General features: G+C 34.5%; 1 protein-coding gene across 1 annotated transcript in view; it reads left to right on the top strand.

Annotated features, from left to right (window-relative positions):
• Window positions 1–27,521, top strand: part of SCN2A (sodium voltage-gated channel alpha subunit 2) — an 83,766-nt gene that overhangs the window by 31,238 nt on the left and 25,007 nt on the right. Inside the window, exons 13-17 of the mRNA XM_035007867.1 lie at window positions 1,856–1,988; window positions 6,379–6,617; window positions 8,766–8,939; window positions 11,385–11,741; window positions 16,714–17,193. Of these exons, the coding sequence (XP_034863758.1) occupies window positions 1,856–1,988; window positions 6,379–6,617; window positions 8,766–8,939; window positions 11,385–11,741; window positions 16,714–17,193 (1,383 nt within the window). The remainder of the gene's footprint in view (window positions 1–1,855; window positions 1,989–6,378; window positions 6,618–8,765; window positions 8,940–11,384; window positions 11,742–16,713; window positions 17,194–27,521) is intronic.

Here is a 27,521-nt window from a genome sequence, read left to right as displayed (position 1 = left end):
GTGGTTATAGTTCACAAGTGTACACTCACTGAATTGTGTATATTAAATATATACAGCTTTTTACATGTCAGTCATTCCTCAATAAAGTGGTTTAAAGAAGAAAAAAAATAGAGATTCCTGGGCCAATCAAGACTTACTCAGACCAAAAGACTGAAGAGAACGAAGTCTGGGAAACTCCTTCCTTGATGATTCTTACACATGATAAAGTATGAGCATCACTGATCCTGATAAATGTTAACTGAACAAACAAAAACAAATCCACAACTTCTTTGCAAAAATAGAATTTATCAGTAATTACCATAAAACTCCTGCCCTATCGAGAGGATAGGATACATCTCTGAAGGCAAATGGGAGCCCATTTGAAGCAAAGCTTAGTGAGATCCTTTTATTTCCCACTCCATCGTGTTCATTCTGCAATCAGGCAGGTGCTCAGAGGCAGGGCCCTGAGCCAAAGGTGCAGACAGAGTAGGCTTTGAGAGACTGCAGAGGGGGAAATGAGAATAGAAAACAAACCGCTAAAGGCAAATGATACCTACCAAAGTCCACAGTATCCTCGACATGTAAATTCAATAGAAGCAATTTAACTTAAGAATTTCCTCAGTAATATCATTAGAGGATCAGAAATCTATCATTAAAGATGAGACAGATCTAGGATTACACATAAAGTTCTGTATAGAGCAGAAGAGACTAGATGACCTGTAAATGACCCTATTTCTTTTCTTAAAACTTTGCCTCTCTGACCAGGCCAAATATTTTAATTTCTGAAAAACAACCTTTTGATTTGAAGGGCTTTAGTTTCAACAGGGAGGGCTTATTTTTTTTTCTCATTAATTTTGCTTCTCTTCTACCATAAAATTAATTTTAGAGTGACCTATATGGATATTTATCACCATTAAATCGTATCAACTGAGTGGAAACTTTGCTTTTGAATATGTCTGCATTGGAAGTATGCAGGTTAATAAAATAATGCTAATTACTCATTCTACAATAAAGTCAAAGTAGATGAACAGGACTCATATTACTCTTTTAGAAATAGGGAGGATCCTCAGAGAACTAAAAATTCTTCTTATTTATTATTAGCACTCAAATCTGCATTTGAAATGCATGAGTTTGCCCTTTCTTCCTGTGATAATTAACTTCCTTGTTTGATCTCCTAAAGTAGGAATAAATTTCTGCCCATGTTAAATCTTGGTGAGTTTATTTTGGAATAGAAAAGTATCAAATCATTTTATCATGGTTAAAAATCAAAGTTCCCCAGATTGGTGTTATTGACTTAGAGTTTCAGCACCAAGGATGTTTGTTTTGTGGATTTGTTTTGTAAATGTAAGACAGTTATAAATTAGTTCTAATATTTGCTTTTATTATTAAGGATGGATGTTAGGAAATGTTACCTATTTATAATGAACAAAAGCATTTTATAAGTTGAATTCACATTTTAGGGGAACTGTTACTAATGCATCTTAGAGAAACCTTAAAAATTCTTTCCCTACATTAAACCATGAATATGTGTCTATAAAGATCTAATAACTCAACCTGAGAGTAAATCAAGGAACAATGAGTTTCAATCTGAAGTTCTAAGTAGGACTGGTTGAAATACTAAAAGTTTATCTATGCAATGGTAGGCATGATCCCTCCAGCCAAAAGCTCCACCATCTTCATTGCAAACCCAAAAATCAGTGAAGGCTGAGAATCTGATGGGCTTTCAAACACGTCCCAAGAATGCTGATTCCAGCAATATCTTAATGAGCTGTTCTCATCTGGTGGACATTTAGTTAAGTAGTACCTATTATAGGAACACTTTGGGTTTTGCTACCCTTAAGAATAATAGTTATTTTATCTAAAATTTTATTTTTAGGGCACAACTACTGAAACAGAACTAAGAAAGAGACGGTCCAGTTCTTATCATGTTTCCATGGATTTGCTGGAAGATCCTACAGCAAGGCAAAGAGCAATGAGTCTAGCCAGTATTTTGACCAACACCATGGAAGGTATGTCAAAAGTCTTACAGCAGAGCTACTTGGTGGTGCTTCGGTAATGATGAAAAAAAAAAAACTTCCATAAATTCAAAGAGAATTCTTCCTGACTTTATATCACATCAGCATTATGTCTTTTACCAGATAAAAGTAAAATCCACATACAACACATAGATTCTACTATCTCATACAGATTTTTACATTTAGCCTCCAGGAAGCTACTACAAATTCAAGATATATTGGAATACTGCTTTTGCAGATTAAATTCTAAACTGTTGAAGCTTGGTGTGTGCATGACAATGAAAGGAGTGTAATGATAAATGTTTATTTTCATGATGATGCTAACCCATTTGAATTCTATTAACTGCTTGAGACAAAATTTATAAAGTCCTTTGATTTAACCAGAAATATAAATGAAAAAATGTGGATTAGGGTTTGATATTAACCTTTGAAGCAAATTTTTCAAAATTTTGTAGAACTACTTTTGCCTCTTTTTGACCAGAGTTTTACAATATATCAGCTCTTTCCTTAGTTGCAGATTGTATATCTGAGTAGTTAACATATTGTTTAGCGGTCTGGATCTTACAATGCCAAAATAAAGACTTTGGGGACAGCTTGATCTGTGATCGATTCTTGGTTCTGCTACCTGTTAAATGTGTTAATTTATGACTCTAAACTTCAGGTTTTTTTATTAGTAAAATGCAGATAATGAGGTCTAGGCATCAGGTTGTTGTAAGAATTGAGACATCATATATAAAACACCTATGTATCTGGAATGTAGAAGGCAGTCGGTAAATATTATCATTATTGTCATTTTACTTTCATTGGTTTTAATACACTTTTGTGTCTTTCCACACTGTAAGTGAATTTAAATGTGAACTATCAACTTCAACTACTTGAAAAATACTTTCATATAAAATATATTCTATCCTCCTCCCTTGCCCTCCATCTCTCTTCTCTCCCTTTCTCTTTTATAGCCCCCCTCTTTCTGCCCTCTCCCAGGTTGTGTGTGTGTGTGTGTGTGTGTGTGTGTGTGTGTGTAGACGTGTCAAAGGAAAAAGAAAGATGGCGAATGAGAGAGAATGCATGGGCACTTGCCTTTCTTATTGTTAGTTATAGTTTCTCTTGGCATTGGCTGGATTCTTGGAATAATTCTTTTCCAGTCTGAATGCAAAGATTTTTTGATACTAATACAAGTACCAAAAGCCTAAAAGTCACCACCAGAAAAAACCCACAGTGTAGATGGCTGAATATATATCACAGCCATGTCAATATTATAAGACCCAGCTTTCATTATATCTTAATGCAGTATCAGAAATCTTCTTCCTGACTTCTATGGAATATTAAACTCAGTACGTTCTTCCCCAACCTCGCCTGCATTAGCTTGCACTCCCTCTTCTCCCCCAGCTGCCAGTAGCTTGCTCCTCCCTGTCCCTCCAGGTAAATCTTTTGAAGATTCTCTGGTCTTCTGCTCCTTGCCATAGCAAAACCACTGAGAGGAAGCTGCCAGTGGTTCTGCTACCGATGTCAGCAGCATGTCTGCTCCCTAAAGCAAGAAGTAGAGAAGGAGACAGGGTAAGTCTAAATCAACAGTCCTAACTTTGCACTTCTGATACCATTAAGTTTGAGCTAACGTAAGAAATTACTTGAAAAACATCAATCCACCACAAGATTGGACTTGTCCAGTAATTAAGATAGAGTTCAAAATGAGTGTATCCACGTGGCTCTCCATTGAAATGTGTCTCAGTGGAGTTGCCTAGGATGTCCTGGAAATACATATAACTTAGGCAGCAGAGGACTGAGTGTTTGGCTTAATACCTGCAGAGCTTTTTGATTTTATACTTTTGTGAGGGACAATGGCAACATTTTCATTCTGTTTTTCATTGGTTATATAGAATATAAACCTTTTCTTTATTCAATTGTATCTAAAAATTTTGAATGTGACATTGATTTAGGTTGGTTGTTAGCAATACTTCACATACACATGCGTATTAGAGCTGTCTTAGATAGTCCTTCCTTTTTTTGGTCCTGCTAACAGTGGAAAGGTTTCTTAAGTTGACATAATTTGTTTATTTGGGGATCCTTTCTTCTAAGTCTAATCATGGTTCATGGTTTAGTTTACTTCCCACCCCACACCTCTCTTTTTTTTTTTTTTTTTTGAACCAGGCTTGTTGATCCAGCTGGCTGGCATCTTTTGTTTTCCTTCTTTTGAACTACAGTCAAGTCTCCATTGTCCAGGGTAATGAATAGCCTCCTACTTAATGAAACTGTAGGAGATGAGCAAAAATGATTGTTTGCTTTTCAAGTTTTAAATGCAAAAACCATACATAAATGTTTCCTGGTCGCATCCTTGGGAAGGATAGTGGGAGGGTAAGTTATAAACACCTGAGGAATTGAGGAGAACCAGCAAAATATCTAAACTGGGATGTAAGTGAATCTCAGTGCAGATAATCCACACAGGAATAATGGAGAGATGGCTGTTGTTCTTTCCTGAGTGCTTTGTTTTGTTTTAAAATGTAAGATTCTTCTCTCTCCCTCTTTTTTTCTCTCTCTCTCTTTCATTCTCTCTCTCTGGCATGAATAATTGAATGATTTTATTTTAGAACTAAAACAACTTTGATCCACTTTTTCCTGGTGTCAAGATGAGCAACACTGGCTGAATTTTCCCTTTTGAACTTTTCTCTGATTTGTTTTTTTTTCTACACAATTCCTGTTTGCTTCTCTTTACCTGCTAAATGACAAGTAGCATTAAAAAAATACTTATTCTGACTCTACACAGGCCAAGAGTTATTATTTTATTTCTCTTTTGTTAGTTACTATAAATGGTATCTTTTTATCTTCAGTGTAAACATGACATTGTTTAGGAGTCTTAAAAGCATCTGTGCAGTAACTGGTTATAGATATTATATTTTTCCTCTGATTTACACCTCAACTATTCTTTATTGTTTACAAAATTACATATTAAGAAAAAGAGAAATAAACCGTGCACTTGAAGAATTTTAGTATCTAAAGAGACAATTGAAGAATCTACCTACCCTGATAGATTTCTGTTAAAAATAATCAGGAAATTAATTTACTTTAGGGAAGTGGTGAACTTACAGCATGAGTTAGTAGTGAATGTTTATCAGCAAAACAAAAAATCATTAGCTATGGTTGTGTTTATCCATTCAATATGCTGTTTTCTCCCCCACAAAGTTTAGCTTCTAGTGAACTGTATCAGGTTTGAAGGGATACTCCAGTTTTACAGTAGTAATACTACGGTAACTGACCAGAGTCAAATATACCATGAAGGAAAAAAGAATCTTTCCCTTTATATTAGTGCTAAGAAGTGGTGGTCTCATATTTGGCAGAGCAGGTAATCAGGTGTGAAGTAATGATATGGGCAGAAAACAAGTTGTGCATTCTTTTTCCACTCAAGAGTTGATTAAAAGATCATCTTACCAAAGAAAATAATAGTTTCCCACTTCTTATTTTCTAAAATTCTTTGCCAGTATTTACCAAGTTTCAGTATTTTGAGTATCAGCTTAAAGAGCTATGCAAGTCTGCCTTCTCTCTCCTATTATTCAGTTGAAATGTTTCTTGAAATCATTGTACTTTTTTCTTAAATAAATGTATTATGATATGAAATTTTATATCATAGGTTTGGTATGATAGTTATACCCTTTAATACATTAAAATAAATTCACACCATGAAAATTTATGAATTCTACATATGTCCCACCTTAAAATCCTCTTATATTTTACCATTAGTGCATAAGTCTCAATTGAAACATTGATTTATGCTAACAGTGAGTATCCTGGTTTCTTAACATGCATATTTTCTCTTCTTTTATGCCCTCTAGTTAAATAAAGAAATTTAGAGAAAAGGAATCTTATTGAATTTAATATGCAAGCCTATATCTAAAAAAGCTTAACTGGAAACTTTTTGACTAAGACTGGTGACGCTAACCAAACTATCTCATTAAAAGACCCAAAATACATATCTAATCCAAGAAACTGAGATTCAACATGACTGATATAAGTTTTAGGACATCTCCTGAGAAGGGGTTCTTTGATTAAATATATATGCATCTGGCTCTATCTGGAGCATGGATGAGCTTAACCCAAGTCCTCCCCATTAGTTTCAAATATACTTGAAGATAATTTTTGAACAGTTTAATATTGCAGATAGAATCTGGGAAACTATGTTTAGCCAAAATAGATTTGGAAAGTTTACTTGCCTTTCTGTGCCCATGTTTTTATGACAGCTAACCCATGTTAGGTCTTTTCTTGTTCCACCATCAGATTAACCCGTTAATGCCTTTTGACAACTTCAGATTTCTAAAAAATCACTTTCAATTTAAACCAAATGCTGCCTAATAGAAAGTAAGCAGTTTTCATGAGTTTTCTAACTTTTTTCTTCCAGAACTTGAAGAATCCAGACAGAAATGCCCACCCTGCTGGTACAAATTTGCTAACATGTGTTTGATATGGGACTGCTGTAAACCATGGTTAAAGGTGAAACATCTCGTCAACCTGGTTGTGATGGACCCATTTGTTGATCTGGCCATCACCATCTGCATTGTCTTAAATACACTTTTTATGGCCATGGAGCACTATCCTATGACAGAGCAATTCAGCAGTGTGCTGTCAGTCGGGAACCTGGTAAGACTCACTGGAGGGTCCTTTTCGCCTTGAAAGAGTTCATGATTGCCTTAATGAATTTCATATATCACCTTCAAGTTAAATGTGTATTAATTGGCCATGTACACCTGGACAGCAAAAGTTTAGCATCCCTTTTTTTTATAACAAAAATATATTGCTGCAGTTAAGCAGTGCAAAAGAGTGAAAGATTTTACATACAATTTGATTAGGAATTAAATTTGATGAGAAAGATGATTATGAATTATAGAGGACATTTGTCTATGGTAACAAGATTGTGATGTGTTTCTGAGGTAGTTAGAATAGATTCTTAATGACATGACCACATTTGTCAAATTATAAAATATGCCAAGTCAGATAATTTTGAAATATCATTTATAAACACTGAAGATGGAATCTTTGGGGAGGAAATAGCACATAGAGATTATTATTTCTGTTTGAATTTCTCCTGTAAATTTAGGAATTTATAATGATAAATTTTTGCATACATTTTCACTTAAAAATTTGTATTAACATTCACTGATATATGGTAGAGTGATAGAAAGGAAAGTGTAGAGATCTTATGCAGAGAAACAAAAACTCAGGCAACAAAAATATATTGATAACGATGTAAGAGGCTTAAGTTCTCATGCACCTTCTGACTTGAGAAATGAAATTTACATGAGCTCCCTCTCTCTAGGTTCCCATAAATTCAGTCCTGAGGCAGATACTGTGATTTTCTGTATTTTACAATTGGGGAAACTGTACCCATAAGAAATTGACAGAGCAATGGAAAGTCAGAACACTGTATCAGAGACTCTGAAAGCTATTTCAGAGAATATCATAAACTGTAGTCAGAAATCACAGAATTGTGGGATAGGAAAGAATAATAACATTACCTAGTAAGTCTAAATTTTCACCTATATGGGAACTACTTCAATATTATCTCTAAAAAATGAGCAAGGGATGGAAGAAAGCTTAATGGAGGTGGGTATTAGGAAACAACTCAAATGGACATGAGCAAAAATAAAGAGAATTCATTACCTCAAGTAGCTAACACCCATTTGGGCATAGCTCCAGGTTTTAACCTGTATAGATTCTGTTTCTCAAGCAATGTCACTGGGAGTCATTTTCTGACCCTACTTCTTCCCAATATGTTTCCTTTGTCTCTGGCTGGGTATTCTATTGGTGACAACATCCCACCGACTTTTATCTTACCAGCATACATTCCTGAGCAGAAGGATTGTGCTTCCTAACTAGTTGCTTAACAAAGGTCTAAGAATTAATTATTATTGGCCTGGTTTGAGTTACATGACCATTTCTAAGCCAGTCAGTTACTCTGGTTCTAGAATTAGAATGCCCTATTTGGCCAAACCAGAACCATTTCTTATCACTGAAGACAGAGTAAATGAGTGGAATTAATAAAGAAAAAAAAATCAGTTCTGCCATTTCTAGATGAAGAGAGAGTAGATGCTGGAAAGACAAAAACAACAAATGGACAATTTAAACTTGGACTTGTCTTATGTGTTAAGGAAGGCAAGATTTGCATTTGAGGTGAATCATGGAATAGTAGAAAATATATGGACAGGATATACACATTCTTGTCAAGTGCATATGAAATAGTCCCCAAGATAAGCTATATGTGAAGTTATAAAACAAGCCTCAATAAACTCAAAAAGATTGAAATCATACAATGTACTTTTCTGACAAAAATGGAATGAAATTAGAAATCAATAGCAAATAAATTTGGAAAATTTACAAACATGTGGAAATTAAAAAACTTTTCCTAAATACAATGGGTTAAAGAAGAAATCACAAGAGAGATTAGAAATACTTTGAAATGAATGAAAATGAAAACTCACCAAACTGAAACTTATGAAGTGCAGTTGACAACAATGATTTAGCTGAACCTTTCATGTAAGAAAATAAAAGTGACAATATTAATTTTATGGTCTTAATTCATGTATTCCTCATCACTTAATAAACCTTAAATATAGTAAACAATTAAATATTGATTTGAGTACAAACCATTTGAGGTTACTGATTTGCTGGACCTAAACCAATTTTTAAAATTTGTAATTTAATTGTGGTTTGTTGGAAGTAAGTTAAATTGCTCGATAATTAGTTATGTTTTCAAGAGTATTCACTTGTGTAATAACATTTCTCACTTAGGTCTTCACTGGGATCTTCACAGCAGAAATGTTTCTCAAGATAATAGCCATGGATCCATATTATTACTTTCAAGAAGGCTGGAATATTTTTGATGGCTTAATCGTGAGCCTTAGTTTGATGGAACTTGGTTTGGCAAATGTGGAAGGATTGTCAGTTCTCCGATCATTTCGGCTGGTAAATTAACTGGGAGTATCCATAAATGTTTTTATAATTAATTTAATCAGACTTCTCTCTTATCTAGTAAGAATAAGAATTATAAGATTTCTCATAGTTAAATATTATTTGAATATATTTAAAAGCAAACCGGATTCCTCTATAACCAGCTGGTAATTTGTTCTTCATCATAGCTTTAACAGATAGATGTTTATTCAAATGAACAACCAACTGTTCTGTCTTCAGTAATTGAATGGCAGGGCTAATAGCGAGGGAGAAAAAAGGCTTCATATATAAATCCAAATACAATTAAACAACACAATATTCATCTTTCAGTTATGTGAAGCTTAACTGTGCATAAGGCTTTGAGACTTAGGGTGAGCTCATCTTTCTCTCAGAGGCTCAGGAATTATGGAGTTGCCCACTTTGCCCCCATAGAAGTCAAGACTTGAGACTGGGTACAGTGTTCAAGGGAAGAAGGTGGAGCTCCCCACACATTTGCCCCTTCAGCCAGCTTGGAAGTCACCAGATCTAGTCCTGAGTAGACTTGCCTATATTACGTTTTGTTAATTTTAAAGAGTCTTTTATTTGATCTTTATATTCATCAGTTCATGAATCTTTTAAAATTAAGAGACAAAATATCACTTGACACATTTCCATTTAAAGTGTGATACGTTTTATCATGCTGTTACTTTGAGTTGGCTCTTTTTGTGATTTATTTTCAATTAACAGAGGTTGTAGATAGTTACTAAAGACAGTTTCCTATTGGTAACCATATTAGTCGTGATTAGATTCAAGACTTTGCTGTGAAGTCTATTTAGAATTTCCTGTACCACCTTCAAAGATGAAATTTGAGTTGAGATCCTTAGAGCTATGGTTTCCTTCCCTAGTTGTCATGGATAGCTATGAATCTAATTTGAAGCTAGAAGGATGCAAAAAACAGAGCAAAAATTAGAAATGATTATATAACAAATAATATGGGCAACTACTTAAAAAATGTTTAGTACATCTTTGTGATGATGTGATGCAGTTTGGGGAAATAGGAAGCATATTAGCATTAGCGTTTTGCTTAGTGTGTAGGCTCTTTTGCATTAGTTATTCTCTGGGAATAAATTAAACATTTTGGTGCATAACCACTCCTTTGGGTCACTTAGATGCCATTAAATAATGCACTACTCTTGGCCTAACATTTACTGAAGCATCAGAAATAAAATGCTGCTGCAGTTAAACTGTAAATGGTACCTTAGAGGATTCCATGAGCTCATACAACTAACACGTCAAGTACAGTGGTGGCAAGCCATTTACACACCATAATGAATTGATTGATTAAGTCACTGAAGACATAAGAGTTGACAAAATACAGCTTTTTACTTAAGTCCAAGTATTTCTTATTCGAATACAGTAGTCGCAGTAGTCCCCTCCCCCTTATCTGTGGGAATATGTTTCATGACCCCATTGGATGAAACTGTGGATAGTACCGAACCCTATATATACTGTTTTTCCCTATACATACACACCTGTGATAAAATTTAATATAAATATTAATATAATATATATATAAATATATATAATATAATTTAATATAAATTAGGCACAGTAAGAGATTAACAAAAGTAAGTAATAATAAAATAGAACAATTACAACAATATACTCTTAGTAAAAGTTATCTGAATGTGGTCTCTTTCTGAAAATATCTTATTGTATTGTACTCACCCTTCTTCTAATGATGACATGAGATGACAAAATGCCTATGTGTTGAGATAAAGTGAGGTAAATGACATAGGCCTTGTGACATAGTGTTAGGCCACTATTAAGAAGGAGGACAAAGCATCATCTGCTTCCAGACCATGGTTGACCATGGTTCACAGAAAATGAAAACACAAACAAGGGCAGGGGGACTCTGGTGTAATAAATCTCCTTTAAAATACAGCTTGATGTTATAGCAAACTTATGATATAGCAAGATTAAAGCAATCTAAATATTTAAGAAATTAGTTGTTTTTTCTCTTGTAACTTACATAATTTTTGTTAATTTTATCTGTACTTATGCATCTCAAGTACACTAAAAAATGTATCCACCTTGAGCTTTTAAATAATGACAGCCTCAACTTCTGTGACTCAGTCTCTGCCAGTTAATCGCCATTAATTTTAGCTATATCAGTTCCCTATGGAAAACAAAAAAAAAATCTTACATATGCTTGTGTAAGATTCTGGAAATTTTGGTATATGTTATCATTAAAATGCCCATAAAAACTGTATATTTGTTTTATTTATAAAATAGACTATTTTAGAATGAAAAATAACCCATGGTATTAAATAACTGATACATTTGCTAGATAATAGTTTGACATGCAAATAATCCAACACCCTATAATTGAGACAATTATGCCATGGATTTTCCCTGTAAATAAATTTACAGATTCTTTAGAGGGCAGGGCACTAAGAGCCATCTCACTTTTGTTTCCAGCTCCGAGTTTTCAAATTGGCAAAATCCTGGCCCACCCTGAATATGCTGATAAAGATCATTGGTAATTCTGTGGGGGCTCTTGGTAACCTCACCTTGGTGTTGGCCATCATCGTCTTCATTTTTGCCGTGGTCGGCATGCAGCTCTTTGGTAAGAGCTACAAAGAATGTGTCTGCAAGATCTCCAATGATTGTGAGCTCCCACGCTGGCACATGCATGACTTCTTCCATTCCTTCCTGATTGTGTTCCGCGTGCTGTGTGGAGAGTGGATAGAGACCATGTGGGACTGTATGGAGGTCGCTGGCCAAACCATGTGCCTTACTGTCTTCATGATGGTCATGGTGATTGGAAACCTGGTGGTATGTAGTAAAAACATTTTCCTTATTTTTAGTAAAAGAAATGTAACCATTAAAAAGTATGTTCAACTGAGGAATGTTTTATGTTTTTGGCTTTTTTAAAATCAGTGCTTAATTATTCAGTATTGCAGGAGCCACATATAGTTTAGACTATTGAGACCCACATAAACTTTTTAAAAAATATTTTATTGTTTATTTTTATTTTTTCCAGTTTTATATAATTGACATATAACATATAACATATAGCATATAACAAACTGTTAAACCAGAGTTGTTCTTCATCACTATACTTCTTACTATTCCATGGAGAGGGCCATTTCTGGCTTTTATCTTTTAGTTCTTGTTTTAAAGCATGGATGTGTTACTAAGAATAGTCACTCACTTTATTTTTAAGTATCAACAATTGTATCACTGGAAGATGTTTCAGATTTGGGTTTCCTGCAAATTGGAGTTAAAAAAAATTAACGATCATCTCAATCCATTAAAAGCACATGAGTTATTTGGTGCCTAGGAACTACAGTATCAGCAAGTAACACTGACTCAAGAATCACTTATTATCATGTCTATGTCAAATGAACCATTCCCAATACATCTTTACTGAGTCCTGGAGGCACAGAAAAGATGATAAGAAGATACATATATCTATATCTATATCTATATCTATATACACACCATGATATGACTTACTCAAACAGGAGTAAAGGTAGAAGTATCTAATATGTGTCAAAAATGTAAAAACAAAGTGCTATATGTCAAGTTCACAAAGTGTAAACATTGTTTTGGCAAGGATTATCAAGGCAGGCTTTGTCAAGGAGTTTGAACCTGAATTATCTTTAATTAAGATGTAAGATTTAGCTTGGTGGGAAGAAAAGTAGACGGTCACAAGCCAAGCAATAGTAGACCCAGTGGATGGGGAAGAGAAGACGATAGATTCAATGAGGGGGTCAGGTTCTTATACTTTACATATTAAGTAATTATTCTGAGTTGATTGATTAAGTTCCAATCCAGTGGACTAGAACAAGGACTGACATAACCATATTTTAAAATATGTAATTTATAGACTTAATCTCCTTTCACATAAAAGTAACCTCCAATTCCCCCAAAGGAAGAAAAAAGGGAGAGGAAAAAAGGCAAAAGGTAATCGTTTATTTCTATTCATTTGCAGATTTCAGCCTCCTCAATATTAGCTTAGATACTGCAGACCTATTTTTGAAGTAACAAGAAACGTGAGCACTGTGCAATCCAGAAATGTGAACAGTGACTTAAAACAACAAATATTTATTATCTCTAGTTTCTGTAGATCATAAATTTGGGAGCAGCTTAACTGGGTGGTTCTGGCTCAGGTCTGTCATAAGGTTGTTATCAAGTTGTTGGCTAGAGCCCCAGTTATCTTGACTGAAGCTGGAAGATCAGCTTCCAAGAAGCCTCCCTCTCGTAGCTTTTGACAGGAAGTCCCAGTTACTCTTTGGCTGTTGGCACAAGGCCTCAGTTCCTCTCCACATGGACCTCTCCATAGGATTGTTGACTGTCTTCAGGACATGCAGCTGGCTTCTCCCAGAGCAGGTGACATGAGAGAGAAGGCAAGGAGAAGGCTTTGTGTTCTAATCTTGAGGTCCTACACTGTCCCTTCTGCCATGTTGTATTCATCAGAGCTAGTCACTAAGAAAAACCTCACACTTAAGAAGGAATTAGGCTTTAACTTTTGAATGGAGGAGTAACAAATAATTTGTAAATATATTTTATAGCCACCGCAAACCCCAATACAATTTGCTTGCTTTCAGGGAAGTACAGGATTGCGTAGGACAGGAAGAGATAGTCCTGGGGTTACCCAGGACAGAAACAAAAAGTCATAGGCTTGTATTATAGATTTGGTTTGATTTCATATATATATATATTTGTCATATATTGGAAGAAAAGAAGAAAAGGCAAAGAACAGAATCCTTTATGACAACAATGAATGAACAGATCAAACTGCAGCAGGGAATCCATAGTCGGAGTAGTAGAAAGTTAAATGTAGGCCTAGACTGTGTAGAGTTTAATTTATGAAAAGGCCAATTTTGCATAACAAAATTGGATTTTTTTGTAGGCAATTCAGAGCTACAGATGGCTTTTTATTAGGAAGCTAACAATGAGCAAGTGGAAAATGCAGAATGGATTTAAAGAGAAAGAAATTCAACATATCCCATATAATCTATTAATTTACAGAAATAAGACAAATCTGACATGTAATTATACAGAAGATTCAAATTGAAAGGAGAATTTCAGAAGCATCGGTACCTATGGATGACATTTGGACATATAAATTTGGATTACTGTAGGGGTACTTGTGTGGCTCAGTTGGTTAAGTGTCTGCATTCGGCTCAGGTCATGATCCCAGGGTCCTGGGATGGAGCCCCACGGCAGGCTCCCTGGTCAGTGGGGAGTCTACTTCTCCCTCTCTTTCTGCCCATCCCCCTTCTTGTGCGCTCTCTCTCCCTCTCAAATAAATAAATAAAATCTTTTTTTAAAAATTTGGATTACTATATATGATTAAAGAGATATAGTCTGTAAAATAATCCTTTCCTTCTACATGCATACATTGAAATTCCGTACCTTTAAGGAAAAAATTAAAGGCTCTCCTTTCTTTTTTGACTATCAGCTTAAAAGTTCCCCCTTTTGGGATATCCTGGGTGTATTTCTGGAGTAGCTAAGGTAGTAATAATATCTGTCATTTTTACCACCAGTAAGGAAATGTGTTCATATTACATTTGCTTAAACAAGGCGGAATGAACTTTGTGCACTGCCTCCTATAATTTTTCTTTTTCATCCTCACTGAAGAGAGAAAGGTCCCCCAAAGGCAAGCTGACATAACCCCTTTTGAACTCCCACAAACTTCTTACGGTGCTCCACCACAAGAAGTGTCAGTAATCACTGCCATGACTGGTCCACAGACGAGACAGAGGCGGGGCCACAGACTGCCCCACACTCATTCTAACAAGAAAGGGGAGCGGGCCATACAGCTATAACAGTAAATGACACACTTACAAATAGAGTCCTTGCCTCAGCACTTCGAAGAGGAAATATAAGTTGTATCTCACTCTGGGAGGGTCGATCGATACATATCAAGAAAAATTTCCTAATAGACAAAGACAGTTCATTAATAACCTTCAGAAATCAAATCTAGAAAACAATTATGACACCAAAATTCAGTTTCATTATGGATAAACAACAAAATGTAGCATTTAATTTTTTCTTTTCATCTATTTTTCATCTAAATAATAAATTCAAAGGCAAATCACAATAAAATATGATTTTATTGGTAAAGGAGTAAGTCTTAGTATGAACACCAGCAGCCATGGTATAGCAATTGAGAAATGTCAATATAGACTCACAGATTATGTGAAGTCCTTACTGGCTCTTACACATTTTTACATTTCCTATTACCATTTGTTAGACTAACTTGTAACTGGCTAAACAAAGGAGCTTTAGGCCTTATTAGCTTATTGGAAAGATAGGAATGTAGCAAGAATGCAGCATCTTTTTCATTGGAGTTTTACTTAAAGTCTTTTCTAGGATTCGTCTTTTTTATTACTTACATTTTGCCTTTGGCTCCCTTTAGTACTATATCCTTCTGTCATTTTATATGCTTCAATAATCAGAGACTCATAAAATTATCAATCAAATCCTGAAAAAAAATTATACAACTTGGTCTTGTGCCCATCTGAGTACCCAATTCGTTAATAAATTACATCTTTTGAGTACATACAGTGGGTTTATTGTCACTAATCTTTTCACTCGCTCATACCAGTGGGGCCTATTTTTGGAGACTCAAGTTAGAGACTAATTAGTGATTTTTGTCCATGGCAGTATCTTGATTCCACAGTCTTTAACTCAATATTAACATCATGGTTATTGTATAATAACCATTTTTTATAGATATTTCCAGCCATTGTATAGATCTAGTGGCCATGATTTTCTGAACCAAAAACTGTGACTTTTGATCTAACAATAGGTATTTTTTTTTTCTAATTTGGTTAAGTTGTCTGGTGCAAAAATTGGTACAAATACATAAAAACAAAATCATGTTTAAATGTATTAGAATTATCTTTGGTTTTAGGAATAAAGTTAAAATAAATTATCAGTGTCCTGGAAAATCCAGGTTACATGGGGAAAATACTTAGCATCCCAAATAAAATTTTTTTTCTTTGTTCACTGTTATAGTTATCTAGATAACTAAGATTTCTCTTTTGGAACTGAACTTAATTTAGAAGTTTCACATAATAGGGGTTTAAGTACTTTTGTAATGACTAAAAAGGAAATAGTGTTAATAGTATTACTTGATATTGGACAGGTATTTATTTCATTGACTTTTTTTCAGGATAGTTTATCACAAACTAAAAGGAATATCTATTGGTAAAAAAATGAGGTATAAGAGCAATCTTGGAAAATTTATACTTAACAGCAACTGAAACAACACAATGTTTTCTTTTTATTTTTTTTGAGTGGATATCTATGTTTTTATTGAATTAAGACCAAGACAGTCATAGCATATACAAGTCCATGTTTTGTTTTTAACATTTTATTTTTTAATAGATGTATATATTGATAGTGGAATTATTTTTTTATTATGTTATGTTAATCTCCATACATTACATCATTAGTTTTTGATGTAGTGTTCCATGATTCATTGTTTGCGTATAACACCTAGTGCTCCATTCAATACGTGCCCTCTTTAATACTCATCACCAGGCTGACCCATCCCCCCACCCCCCTCCCCTCTAGGACCCTCAGTTTGTTTCTCAGAGTCCATTGTCTCTCATGGTTCGTCTCCCCCTTCGATTCCCCCCCTTCATTTTTCCCTTCCTGCTATCTTCTTTTTTTTTTTTTTTAACATACAATGTATTATTTGTTTCAGAGGTACAGGTCTGTGATTCATCAGTCTTACACAATTCACAGCGCTCACCGTTTTCATCACCTATTTTCCTACTATGTGTAGGTTCTGAACCTCTTCCTGGCCTTGCTCCTGAGTTCGTTCAGTTCCGACAACCTCGCCGCCACCGATGATGATAATGAAATGAACAATCTCCAGATTGCCGTGGGAAGAATGCAGAAGGGAATCGATTATGTTAAAAGAAAACTACGTGAATTTATTCAGAAAGCCTTTGTTAGAAAGCAGAAAGCCTTAGATGAAATTAAACCTCTTGAAGATCTGAATAACAAAAAAGACAGCTGTATTTCCAACCACACCACTATAGAAATAGGCAAAGATCTCAATTATCTCAAAGATGGGAATGGGACCACCAGTGGCATAGGCAGCAGTGTGGAAAAATACGTTGTGGATGAAAGCGATTACATGTCATTCATCAACAACCCCAGCCTCACTGTGACTGTACCAATTGCTGTCGGAGAGTCTGACTTTGAAAATTTAAACACTGAAGAATTTAGCAGCGAGTCAGATATGGAGGAAAGCAAAGAGGTAGGAATTTTTAAATAAGATATTTTGACATCACGTATGCTTTAAACTAGGAGTCCACATTAAAGTTATGTTTTATCTCTGTAAGAAAATAGAAAGTATCTATTGACACACTTTCTATGGCAAAATTGGTGATAGGTAAGTTGACGACAGATGAATTTGGTATGCTGACTCGTTTTTTCAAATATTCGCCATTTTGATTTATTGATAATGTTAATATTCAGATTAATATGAATTTAATTATCTGAAAATAACTTGAGATTTGTGAAAATGCCTCAGTTTGTTCATTTTCTTCCTTTTAATTCTCCCACAATGGTGGGTTTTTTTATGTACTAGAAAAATACTTGGTGAGAGGGCAGTTCCAATTCTCACCTGGCTTTTTTTTTTTTTTTTAAGATTTTATTTATTTATTTGACAGACAGAGACATAGCAAGAGAGGGAACACAAGCAGGGGGAGTGGGAGAGGGAGAAGCAAGCTTCCCGCCAAGCAGGGAGCCCGATGCGGGGCTCGATCCCAGGATCCTGGGATCATGACCTGAGCCGAAGGCAGACGCTTAATGACTGAGCCACCCAGGCACCCCTCTCACTTGGCTTTTATGAAATACTTCATAAAATGTGATCTTATTTAGTTTGCACAGGCATTTTTATTCATGAAAAATCTGATTGGGATCTTGGCTTGGTGTTTACATATAGTTTCATGTTTCTGAAGTAAATAATTTTTTTAAGGAAATGAAGGTAGTAATGACTCATGCTGAAAATGTGTAACCCTACTGAGCCCAGAGCATGCTGTCTACACAAACAACAAGTCATGATATGTTAGAATATGTAAAATTCTGAGTTTATCAACTGCAGTACCAGTCTCGGCAGTTTAAAGTATTCTTTGATTTACTAGAAAAGTATGAGTACCACAGTATGCTTTTAATTTGTTTCTAGGTTAATAAGCACAGAGTTGGGGATAAAGAGAAGAAAGAATTTAAACCCTTAGTGTTTAATTGTTTAACCATACAAAAATGAAAACAGAATTCCCAGTGATTAAAGCTTGCATAAGCAAATAAAAATAACAGCCAAAGGCAAAGATTCATTCTTTCTTGTCATTTGAATTGGTTGACAGGAAGAGAAAGACCTCCAATACTATTTTCATTCTAAGAAAGACAGAGGACTGGGGAGCTTGAGGCACTGAAGGATAAAATTTAAGTAGTGTAACAGTCACAAAAATTGGACATTAGTTAATAAAATTATGAACAAAAATATATTTCTATGAAGGAAACCTTAGCTGTTTCAGTCAGTATTCCCATGCTGATTACCTAAAATTACTGAAGAATATGCTATTTTTCATTCTTTCTTGTTTTAAGATAAGTATTGTTAATTCTGTGATTAGGTAGAAGTAGATGTTAAACATGAAATCCAGAGAAAGTTTATTTATTTATTTATGTTTTTTTATTATGTTATAATCACCATACATTATCTCATTAGTTTTTGATGTAGTGTTCCATGATTCATTGTGCATAACACCCAGTGCTCCATGCAGAACATGCCCTCTTTAATACCCATCACCCGGCTAACCCATCCTCCCACCCCCCTCCCCTCTAGAACCCTCAGTTTGTTTTTCAGAGTCCAGAGTCTCTCATGGTTCGTCTCCCCCTCTGATTTCCCCCCCTTCATTCTTCCCCTCCTGCTATCTTCTTTAAAAAATATATATATATATTTTATTTATTTGAAAGAGAGGGAGTGAGTGAGAAAGAGCATGAGCAGGGGGAGAAGGAGAAGCAGACTCCCTGCTGAGCAGGGAGCCCGATGCGAGGCTCAATCCCAGGACCCTGGGATCTTGACCTGAGCCGAAGGCAGTCGCTTAACTGACTGAGCCACTCAGGCACCCCAGAGAAAGTTTAAATAGAGGTATTAAAATTAACGGGTAAGGGTGCCTGGGTGGCTCAGACGGTTAAGCGTCTGCTTTCGGCTCAGGTCATGATCCCAGGGTCCTGGGATCAAGTCCCGCATCCGGCTCCCTGCTGAGCAGGGAGCCTGCTTCTCCCTCTGCCTCTGCCTCTCTCTCTCCCTGTCTCTCATGAATAAATAAATAAAATCTTTTAAAAAATAAAATTAAATTAAATTAACGGGTAAATAACAAGGCCATAGTTATTAGTTTCACAAAATAAGTGATGTGATTCAAGGGGAAAATTATAAAACTTTATAGCCTGAGGCAACAAATTGCTGTAACTAGTTGAACTCAAATGTTTACTAATAAGGCCATTATTTTAAAATTTAATAATATCTTAATATATGGTTAATAAAATTTTGGATAAGCGTAGTTGGTTGGGCTGTGCTGAAGGAAAGGGTGGGGCCTAATTGTTCTTATTGTATATTACTAGAAACTGAAGCCAGCATTTAGAAAATAGAAGTGGGTCATTAAATTTTACTATATATTCCCCTCTTGTTATCCTGACATTATACCAAATAGCAAATATTTACTGTAAGGGAAGCCAATTTTTCTTTTTTTTTTTCAATTTTTCTTTTTATGTATGTTTAATTTTAGAGTATTTCATATAAACCAAGAATAAATTATGAAGAATCAAACGTTAAAGCCATCAGTCAGTTTAAACCTTTGGCTAAGTTTGAGTATCTTTTGAGGTGTAGTTAACTTGGCATCCAGTCTTTTTAATTTTCAGAAATTTTAAAGCCTCAGGCTTCTCCAAAACTGCATGTATTTTTGCCTCACCTCAAATCATTATGTTTGACACAGGAGAAATGTCCAGTCAGGTGGGGCTTATAGTAGGAAAATCCAGACTCTCTTTCCAGTTACCATTAAGCTTTTTCATTTGTTTTGTGTTTCAATTAAGTACTCCAAAATAACATAAGTGAAGTCATTACTTTGGAATTGGAGGCAAAGAACTGATCTGCCCGTTGGAAATAGAATTATTTTATTGCTTTGGCTGTGGAGTCCTTTTGATTCGTTCTCACCATAGAGATTGTTACCCGGTTGCTAAAACTTATTATTTGGAGAAATTTTCAAGTATATCTTTATATCAAACTTCCCAAATATAAACTCATAAAAAATTAGGGCAAAAGTCTAGGAAGAGAAGTGTGCAGGTTTTAATCATTTGGTGTTTTAGCTAGTAGCTCTATACTAGAAAACAAAAGAGATTTGAGAGAATTATCCAAGAGTTCCAAATATTCCTACCTGGAATATCTGTTCAGTGTTCTGTCTTCTAGTTATTTTTGTCTGTTCATTTTTTTAAATGGTGGGATGGGATGTGCTGTTAAATATTACATGTAGAGTAGTAAGAAATGGTGTGAAGGTTATTGATATTCTTTTCTAAATAATTTTTTTAATTAAAGGAAAAAATATGGCACTTTAAAAATTTCGGAATGCCTGAAAATCCCTTTTTATAGGACAGACTAACCAAGTGGACTCGGAGGTTGTTTGGGTGTTTGAACTAAATCCTCTATGTCTTTGACAAAGTTGTGTGATTCTTTGATACCTTTCTATGGATTCTCTAGAGTTTACCGTGTTATAATCATGTATGCTTTAACTCAACATTATTTGACTATATTTAATGTAATTCCTTTCATAGTTTGTGATTTTGAATGATTGATTTCTCTTTTAGAGTTTTAATAATGTTGAAGCCATGCTTGAATGATTATTTTTCAAAGTGAAATTTACTAGTACAATATGGTGACCTTCACTGCTTACCGTTCTTACTTCTCACAGGGGTAAAATCAAGCTGGAGCCATCAAGAGTGCAGCTCTGGTGTTTTTTAACCAGCCAGAGGCTCGTGCCACCACTTTTACCCAGGTTACCCAAGCAAGTTGTACATATATAAATATAATCAGTTTCTAAATGAATTTTGACTGGCCTGCATGTTACTCAGCTACATTCCTTGCCCATCCATTGGCAGTAAAATAAAAATATGCACAGCTGCTCTTATGCTGAGTCATATAAAGCATGGTCAGGCAAGTCTGGCAACCCTAACTTTTTAAAACAATGATTTAGTTGCTAATCTTCTTACATAGATTTTAATAGAAATTATATTCATTGAAAAATAAAAGTGCATGCCTTTATGGATTATTTAATTTCCATTTAATGCTGCAGAGTTTTGAACATGCTAAGGGCTTAAAGAAGAAATGTAGGTGCTCTTTGAAAAACTTGCAGAAAAGCTTTCTCACCCCCTTTTTTTTAATATAACCCCAATGGGTGTACTTTATTGGTAATTTTTTGTTCACTGTCTTATATTAAGTTTGTCTGAAGGGTATTCTGCAAACCAAAGTAATTCCTTATTCATGTGCAAACTGCCTAAAGGGTATTTTGATGTGATAATAATGTAAATGAATTGGAATGTTTATATTTTGGCTGCTAGCAGTGTGGGTACAATTTTTAATCTGCTTCATTACAGAGAAAATGACATTGCTTTATTCAGCAATTGACCAAAAGTATTTTACATTTGGAATATGATTACCTTGGAAATTCTGTTGATATCTACCCCTAAAACTCCTAAGACTGAAAGAAAAGGGGAAAAAAATGCTTTTTGTACACCAAAAAAATAAGATAATGGTCTTTTAGGTGGGATATTCATTCTGAAAATAGATCTGGAATCCACCTTCTTTACTTGGTTGCTCCTCTGTCCTTTGTGGTTTTGTTTTTCCTTGTTTCATCCAGACCTGCTGGAAAACTTTCTCCTGAAGAATATTATTTAAATATGTCATGCACTACAAAGTCCTATATAGGAAGAGAATCCTTGTGAGGTCCTTTAGTGTTTTTCAATGAAAGGACCTCCCTTGTCATTGATCATGGCAATGAGTGTAACCCACTTTGGGGTCCATTTGGTGGACTTTGCATTTCCTAATGTTGAAATCATAGTTTTGTACTCAAATATGTTAACCAAATTGCTCGGTGCGATTTAATTATTTTCTTAAGAAATGTTAATTAAATACTTTGTCACTTAAGTGCAGTTTCCTCTTCTGCCATTAAAACTGTAAAACAACCCCAATATAAGCATATTTGGCTCTCTGGAAAGGAGCAATGATTATGTCATTCTTATAGTATTCTTTTATACTTTGGAACAAAATATTCAGTCCTGGCACTCTAGACTTTTGAAAGATAATGCCTTGTATATTGAAGAATGACATAAAATAGGACCCAAGATATATAAGCGTTCACAATGAAACACAGATATACGTATACCCACAAGGACTAGAGAGAATTTTTTCCCTATAATTTATTAATTCTTCAGAAAAGTGTGGGACTTGACTCCTTAGGATAATAGCTTGTTTTTCCCAGTTTCTAGGAAAAAGGGAAGGTTCATTTCCTTATTTCCTGAGAATCCCATATTCCAAGTTCTTGAATAGACAGGTATACCAAGAAAGTGATAATCAGATAGATATATTACCTACCAGTTTATTTTGGAGATTTATTGGAGTACATATGGTGAAACACAAACTAAGCAGAAACTGGTTTAAATTGACTTACTTATTCTTAACTCTTACATTATTACAGTTTTCAATGTCCTTGAATATGTCTCTTATCCTCCCTCAGGAAACATTGTCTGCTCCATAAAAGAGTATACTAAATCCAGTACAAGGGGTGGGAGAGGGGAAAAGATGTAAGAGAAGGTTTTGGTGGGAAGGATTCAGTGAGAACCCACTTACTATTTTATCCTGGAGAATGTTTAGTCCTTGAAGGAAAGTTTTCCAGTAGGATAGTGATTAAGGGAGAAAAAAAGCTCTTAATATCCATTTTGTTCTTGGACTAAACATGTGTGTCTTTGGGTCACTATCTATCTGCTGAGGAGTAGGCCAACATGATATAAGGCTTACTTTTGCTGGACCAACATGGATACTTCAAATCCAATTTATGGTTTGAAAATTGTGTAATGTATCCATTATAAAGACAGAAATGATTTCTGGGTAATGTAGTATAATACCAATGATACTTTTTGTCATATGTTTGATTTTGCCATCTTCCTTATTAAGACCGTAACACCAACAATCCCTTTCTGGTGTTAATGTGCCACTTTGGCCTTAAGCTTATCCCAAAGCAAGCAAGATTATAACTTTCATTGTTCTAGTGTTAAGATTTTTCATGGAAAATAACCCAGAGCTCCTTAAATATAAATTTGAATTAAGATCCATGTGGAACAAAGGATTGTCATTCTTGGGGGTCAAAATATTTAGATATGAAATATTTGATTTAATCTATATTTGAAGCTATTTCATTCTTTAAAATCCCAGCTCCTTTTATTGAATCAGAGTAGAATATACCTCTTTTCTAAATTATATAAAATCTTTATAATATTATATGCAATCTTTGTAATAATTATATTTCCCGTAAAAATGTATCTCAATTTTATAATGAAAAACAAGTGTGCCTATGAAAAAAATAGCAAATGAGGTTTTCTCTCCCTTTTCCTGCTGTGATTAATTATTTTAAAAAATACTTTTACTTTCTGAAAGAAAGACTATTAGTTTGGCATGTCAGTGTTTAATAGTAATATATCAATGACATGAAAAGTAAAAGAGATAGAATGTTTAAAAATACAAAATGAAATATTATGTGCCTTGATATTTATTTATTAGATCATTTAGCAAATATTAGCATTTAATATTCCAACAAGAATCCAGCAGATTTTCAATAGGAAGAGTCCTATAGTATGAGATTTTCATTAAAACAAATGTTCATGTAATATTCCCCCTGAAAATAAATTATTGCCAGTGCTATTCATAGCAAGTAACAATTGGCTATTCCTGTTTGATCTCTTTACTATCCTGATACTAGAATACATCATATTTTGTTAAAATTTAACTAGGCAAGGGTACTCTAACAATATCATTTAGTTCATTTATTTCCTAATAAATAAGCACAAAAAATAAAAAGGGAACCTAAGCATTTAAATTTTACCAAAGGGAAATATAAAACTTGCCAAGTGTAGAACTTGAAAGTATAGAATTGGTTCTATTTCTAGCCAATTCATATTTTGGTCTCTTACTCATGTGGTATTTTGCAGTGGATCATGCCTAGTTTGGAGCATTTGCAAGCAACCTTTAGTTGAAAATTCTTCAAGTACATGAGCTCTAAAAGTTCCATATAATGATGTATATTTGACAGTTCTATTTGGTGAATTTGTACGATAGGATTTATTATAATTATGACCATATCTGAAGCTGGAGTTTTATAGTCTTAACTAGATTCCTTTGATTTTTATGGATTCTTTACACATTTTAACTTTTACTTGACATATTTTATATTATGATATTTGCCTCTTATGTAATTTTAAGGAAGTCATTGGATTGATGTTATCAAGAAAGATTTTATAAATCACAGTTTCTTGCCTACATCTCGGTTATTGTTTACTTTTTGTTCATTTAATATTCCAATGAATATTTAGTTCTACTCTACATTAATTACATATAGGAATATGAATATAAATTGAACTAATACTAAGTTCATAGTCACAAAACATGGGAATCAATAATATCACAAGCACTATCTTGAACCTACAACATTTAACTACATACCATGTCTACTAAATATTTTATACTGATAAAGGTTGGTTTTACTTATGAATCATCAAAAAATTCTCTAGGAAGTTCTGGTAAAATAGGGTACAGAAGATCTAGAGTCCAGTTACTGACTCACTATCACTTATGACAAGGTATTTAAAGCCACATTTCCTTCTCTAAATAGACACCAGATTGGTTGCTGTTCCATATCAGAGGGAAGATGGAGAAGGAGGAGATTGCTTCTCCTTAAAAAGATTCCATTCACCAATGGGACTGCAGATCTAACTATAAAGAGTGAAAAGAAAGAAAACACTGTCAGGATGATTCAGTGTTAGTTTACTAACTCCAGAGTTAAACTACAGTTTTCGTTGTAGAATGATTTTAGGTCTGAATAATTGAGAACCTGATGTTGAGACAACACTCCTAATTCTAAAAGTTGTTGGCCATTATTTATACAATTCAGAATCTTAAAGGATTTGTGTTACTCTGCACCTAAGTGGGGATATTATTTGTATTCCCTTGAATGTAAAAGTATTTGATAGGCGGTGTCAGAAGTAGTTACTGGCAGAATAAAAGAGTCCATGCACTGGTCATTTATTCATTTACTTGACAAACATCTATTAAACACAAACATTGGTGATAGGTACTAGGGACACAGAGATGGCAAAAGTAGTATCTTTGCCTCAAAAGATTAAGTCTTGTGCTACATGTCTTCTAGAGACAAAATAGTTTCATGTTGCACTTATAAAAAAGTAGTAACCTGACCTTTAAATACACAAATATTTGGCTTCAATAAAAAGACATTACTTCTATGTTAGTATTAAGGAGCTGCACCAAATGAAAGGTGTGATAGTTGACGTTACAGGGATCCTCTGGAACATTTCAAACCAAGATTCACTGGAATTTGTTCTCTGATGACTTCTCCCCATCAGTGTCAAGAGCTAACCTTCATTTTGTTATGGAGAAATCATTCATTCATTATTTTTAAACAATATTTATTGAGTACCTGTGACATACCCAGCCCTGATAGGCTGTAATGCAATCATTCACTAATGCCAGCCTGAGCATATGGAGTACTCTGAATATGGAGCCTCATTTTTCCCTTGGGTTCGCCCCTAAGTCTTCCCCCAATCTCTGTTTACAGTGTTACCCTTTTTTCCTAAAAGGAATGTGTTCCATTTCTTATTGTGGGCTGTCTGCAGTTAGATTAGGTATGACTAAGCTTCAGTTTTTCCGATTGCCATGTTTCAACATCCTGCAAATGAAAAGATCAGTATCTTCAGCTCCCTAATATGTAACAATTTTATTCGAGTCGGATGAATTGGAATGAGAGGATAATTTGGTCATATCTTAGTCAATTACACGTACCTAAACACAGCTATATTATCAAAGAGTCTAACCAAAAGACAAAGGATAAGAAATTAGAAGTCTGAAAAATTAAAATATGTGTAATAAATATTCTCACTTTGACATTTCATCTTAAAACTAAATATATTTAAATTTTAAGGACAAAGATATCGTGATTATCTGTCTACTATTGTGATACACCTGGTGAGCAGGAGAAGAATTCAACAAACTTCAAGCATTTTATAATATATAATCCTTGATTTAACTGTTTCAGTCAAATTAAAAAATAGTCCTGAAACTGGTTCTAAGAAGATAGACATATCTAATATTTATGCCTCTATCACTGATACTGTTAAATTACATGAGACAAAAACGTTTTCAGTCTCATAGTTATCATATATAAATAGTTTTACTTCATCAGCATCACTATGCCAAGTAAATATTTTAAATAAAGAAAATGATTTTCATAAAATAAAGGAACCAGCTTCCCAGAGCAGATCCATATAATCCTTAGCTCAAATATGAGTAGAGTGTTTCTAGTACTGACTACAATATCCACTTTGTAGTAGTTCAACATACTTCAGTGTGCATTTTATCATGTGCTTACCTCATCCCCTTTATAAAGTAGCTCTTATCAGCTCAGCCATTTCCTAATGTTATGCACTAATGGTAATAACATTGTAACAGGTCCGGGAATGCTGTGGCCCAAACTACTCTGATTCCATGTGGCACTCATACCTGGCCCTGTGTCATTCCTGCAGCATTTTAAGACCAGGCTAAAGACTTGGATCCCTTTATTTTTAGCTGATCCCTTTAACACCCTGACCTGGCTAAAGTTTGTTGTATGTCAAGGTTCAAAACAACTTCTTTCTATTATATTTTTCTTTTGGTGGTATTTGATGTAGCCTAAAGGAAACCAAAGTGACTGCCAAAGATTCACTTCTCCCCGTATTAACGGGACAGGTAAGAGTGCCAGAGTAACAAGTAGTTTCCAAATGCACAATGAAACACAGGGGTGCATTGGCCAAAGAGAATGCAAAATACCAGCTCTTGCTATAAAGCTAACAATGTGCTGCTCTTTTCTGAATTAGAAAACTATAGAATATATTTAATAACAACTAGTGGTATATGTTTTCATGTCAATGAAAAGTGGATAAATTTAGATTGTTGCTGTTTATGTGCATTGGATCAATCTTTTCTGCATTTGACATGAAAATACACTTGTGCAGCTTTCGTTGGTTGGGTCACAATTTTAGAATAAAACAAACTATACCATTTGCAAGCTAATTTACAAAAGCAAGATCACAGATGACCATATGACTCTGGCCGCTTACAAAGCTCTCTTCAGGATTTTATTTCAGAATCTCTATACATGGGCTTAATCAAAAATTATTTAAGTTGTTAGCACCATATTTTTAAAGAAAAAAATACGCTGTGGCACTGCATCTAATCTTGTGACCCCCACCTCTCCTAAGCGGACTGGCATTATG

This window comes from Mirounga leonina, unplaced genomic scaffold, assembly GCF_011800145.1.
Source record: "Mirounga leonina isolate KUSES-001 unplaced genomic scaffold, KU_Mleo_1.0 Mir_151, whole genome shotgun sequence".
Classification (NCBI taxonomy): Eukaryota; Metazoa; Chordata; class Mammalia; order Carnivora; family Phocidae; genus Mirounga; species Mirounga leonina.
This window is presented reverse-complemented; position numbering and strand designations above follow the sequence as displayed.